At 46.4% G+C, this 1,413-nt stretch overlaps 1 protein-coding gene across 1 annotated transcript in view; it reads left to right on the forward strand.

The window, feature by feature from the left end:
• Nucleotides 1-1,146: 1,146 nt before the first annotated feature.
• Nucleotides 1,147-1,413, forward strand: part of TNFRSF4 (TNF receptor superfamily member 4) — an 8,441-nt gene continuing 8,174 nt past the window's right edge. The window contains exon 1 of the mRNA XM_069078717.1: nt 1,147-1,315. Within this exon, the coding sequence (XP_068934818.1) occupies nt 1,174-1,315 (142 nt within the window). The 5' untranslated portion in view covers nt 1,147-1,173. The remainder of the gene's footprint in view (nt 1,316-1,413) is intronic.

The following is a 1,413-nucleotide window of genomic DNA, read 5'->3' on the forward strand; positions in this document are numbered from 1 at the left end:
ACACTTTACACAGTACCAGCAACATTGTTCAGTGATCAACTTTGACAGACAGCTCTTCTCGGCGATACAATGATCCAAGACAATTCCAAAATACTCAAGATGGAAAATGCCGTCCACATCCAGAGAAAGAACTATGGAGTCTGAATTCAGATTAAAGCACACCATTTGCTCTTTTTTTTTCTCTCATGGTTTTTCCCTTTTGTACTGATTCTTCTTTCACAACATGACTAATGTGGAGATATGTTTAATATGGTTGTACATGTATAATCTGTGTCAGATTGCATGCTGTCTTGGGGAGGAGAAGGGAAGGGTGTATGAGAGAAAAAATTGGAACTCAGCCTTATAAAAGTGAATGTTGAAATATATCTTTACATGTAATTGGAAGAAATAAAAACTTTTAAGTGGTGGGGGAAAGAATGGCCCAATGGAAGGGAAAATTAAAAACAAAACAAAACATTCCTGCTTTAAAAAATATAGAATATATTATATAGAATATGTTAAAAAAAACTCAAAGAAAAGAAAAGAGAGGCATAGGGTATTCAGGAATGAGGAAATGACAGTCTTGTCCTCTTTACCCTGGTTGGACCATGTAGGGAATATCGTGTTCCATATTTAACAGACAAAGTTTGTAAACTGTTGGTAGTGTCGAGGAAGTCCGTCAGGGTGCTGACGGGTCTCCAGTTCATGCCATAAAGACAGTTTGAAGGAACTAGGGATAGATATCTATTCTGTAGGGTGGGGAGAAGTAGAGGGGACACATGAGAGCTGTCCTCACGTGTTGGGAGGGACCTCGGTAGAGACTTTGCCCAGACAACTGCTGGGACCAGGAGCAATAGAGGGCCCCCCAAAAAGAGAGAAGTCAGAAGCCAATTGAGACTTGATTTCAGGAAGGTTCTTTCTCACCTGCAGAGAGGAGGGAGCAGGGGACTCCTCAATCTTCAGACAAAGACTGGATGACCCCCCTCAAGTACACTGTAGGAGAGTGTGCATTTTCCAGGTGCAGGCTGTGGTAGGGGGCCTCTTTGGTCCATCCAAATGAGATTTTGTGATTCTATGAAAAAACAGCCACCTCAACATCCGCCGAAAGGGGCTTTCCCTCATGAAGGAGGAAGAGTTTGAGCAGCCTGAGCTCTCAGTGCAGGCAGAGGCCGTGGAACAGAGGGAGGCAGGAAGATGACTGGCTGGCTACAGTCCCTGTGGAGGCCCATGACACTCCTCTGCCTCCTCGCTACCCAGCTGCACCTGGCCTCTCTACACCAGTGTGGCGAGAACTCCTACAGCTCAGCTGGCAAGTGCTGCCAACATTGTAAACCGGGTGAGTCCTGGGGCAGAGTGGAGCAGCCAGGGCTGGAGGGAGGGAGGAGGAGGGAAGCAGCCAGGGCTGGAGGGAAGGAAGGAAGGGGGAAGCAGCCA

The sequence above is a fragment of the Petaurus breviceps genome, unplaced genomic scaffold, assembly GCF_028583685.1.
Source record: "Petaurus breviceps papuanus isolate PSGF00001 unplaced genomic scaffold, PetGlider_PUasm1.0 91041, whole genome shotgun sequence".
In the NCBI taxonomy this organism is placed as follows: Eukaryota; Metazoa; Chordata; class Mammalia; order Diprotodontia; family Petauridae; genus Petaurus; species Petaurus breviceps.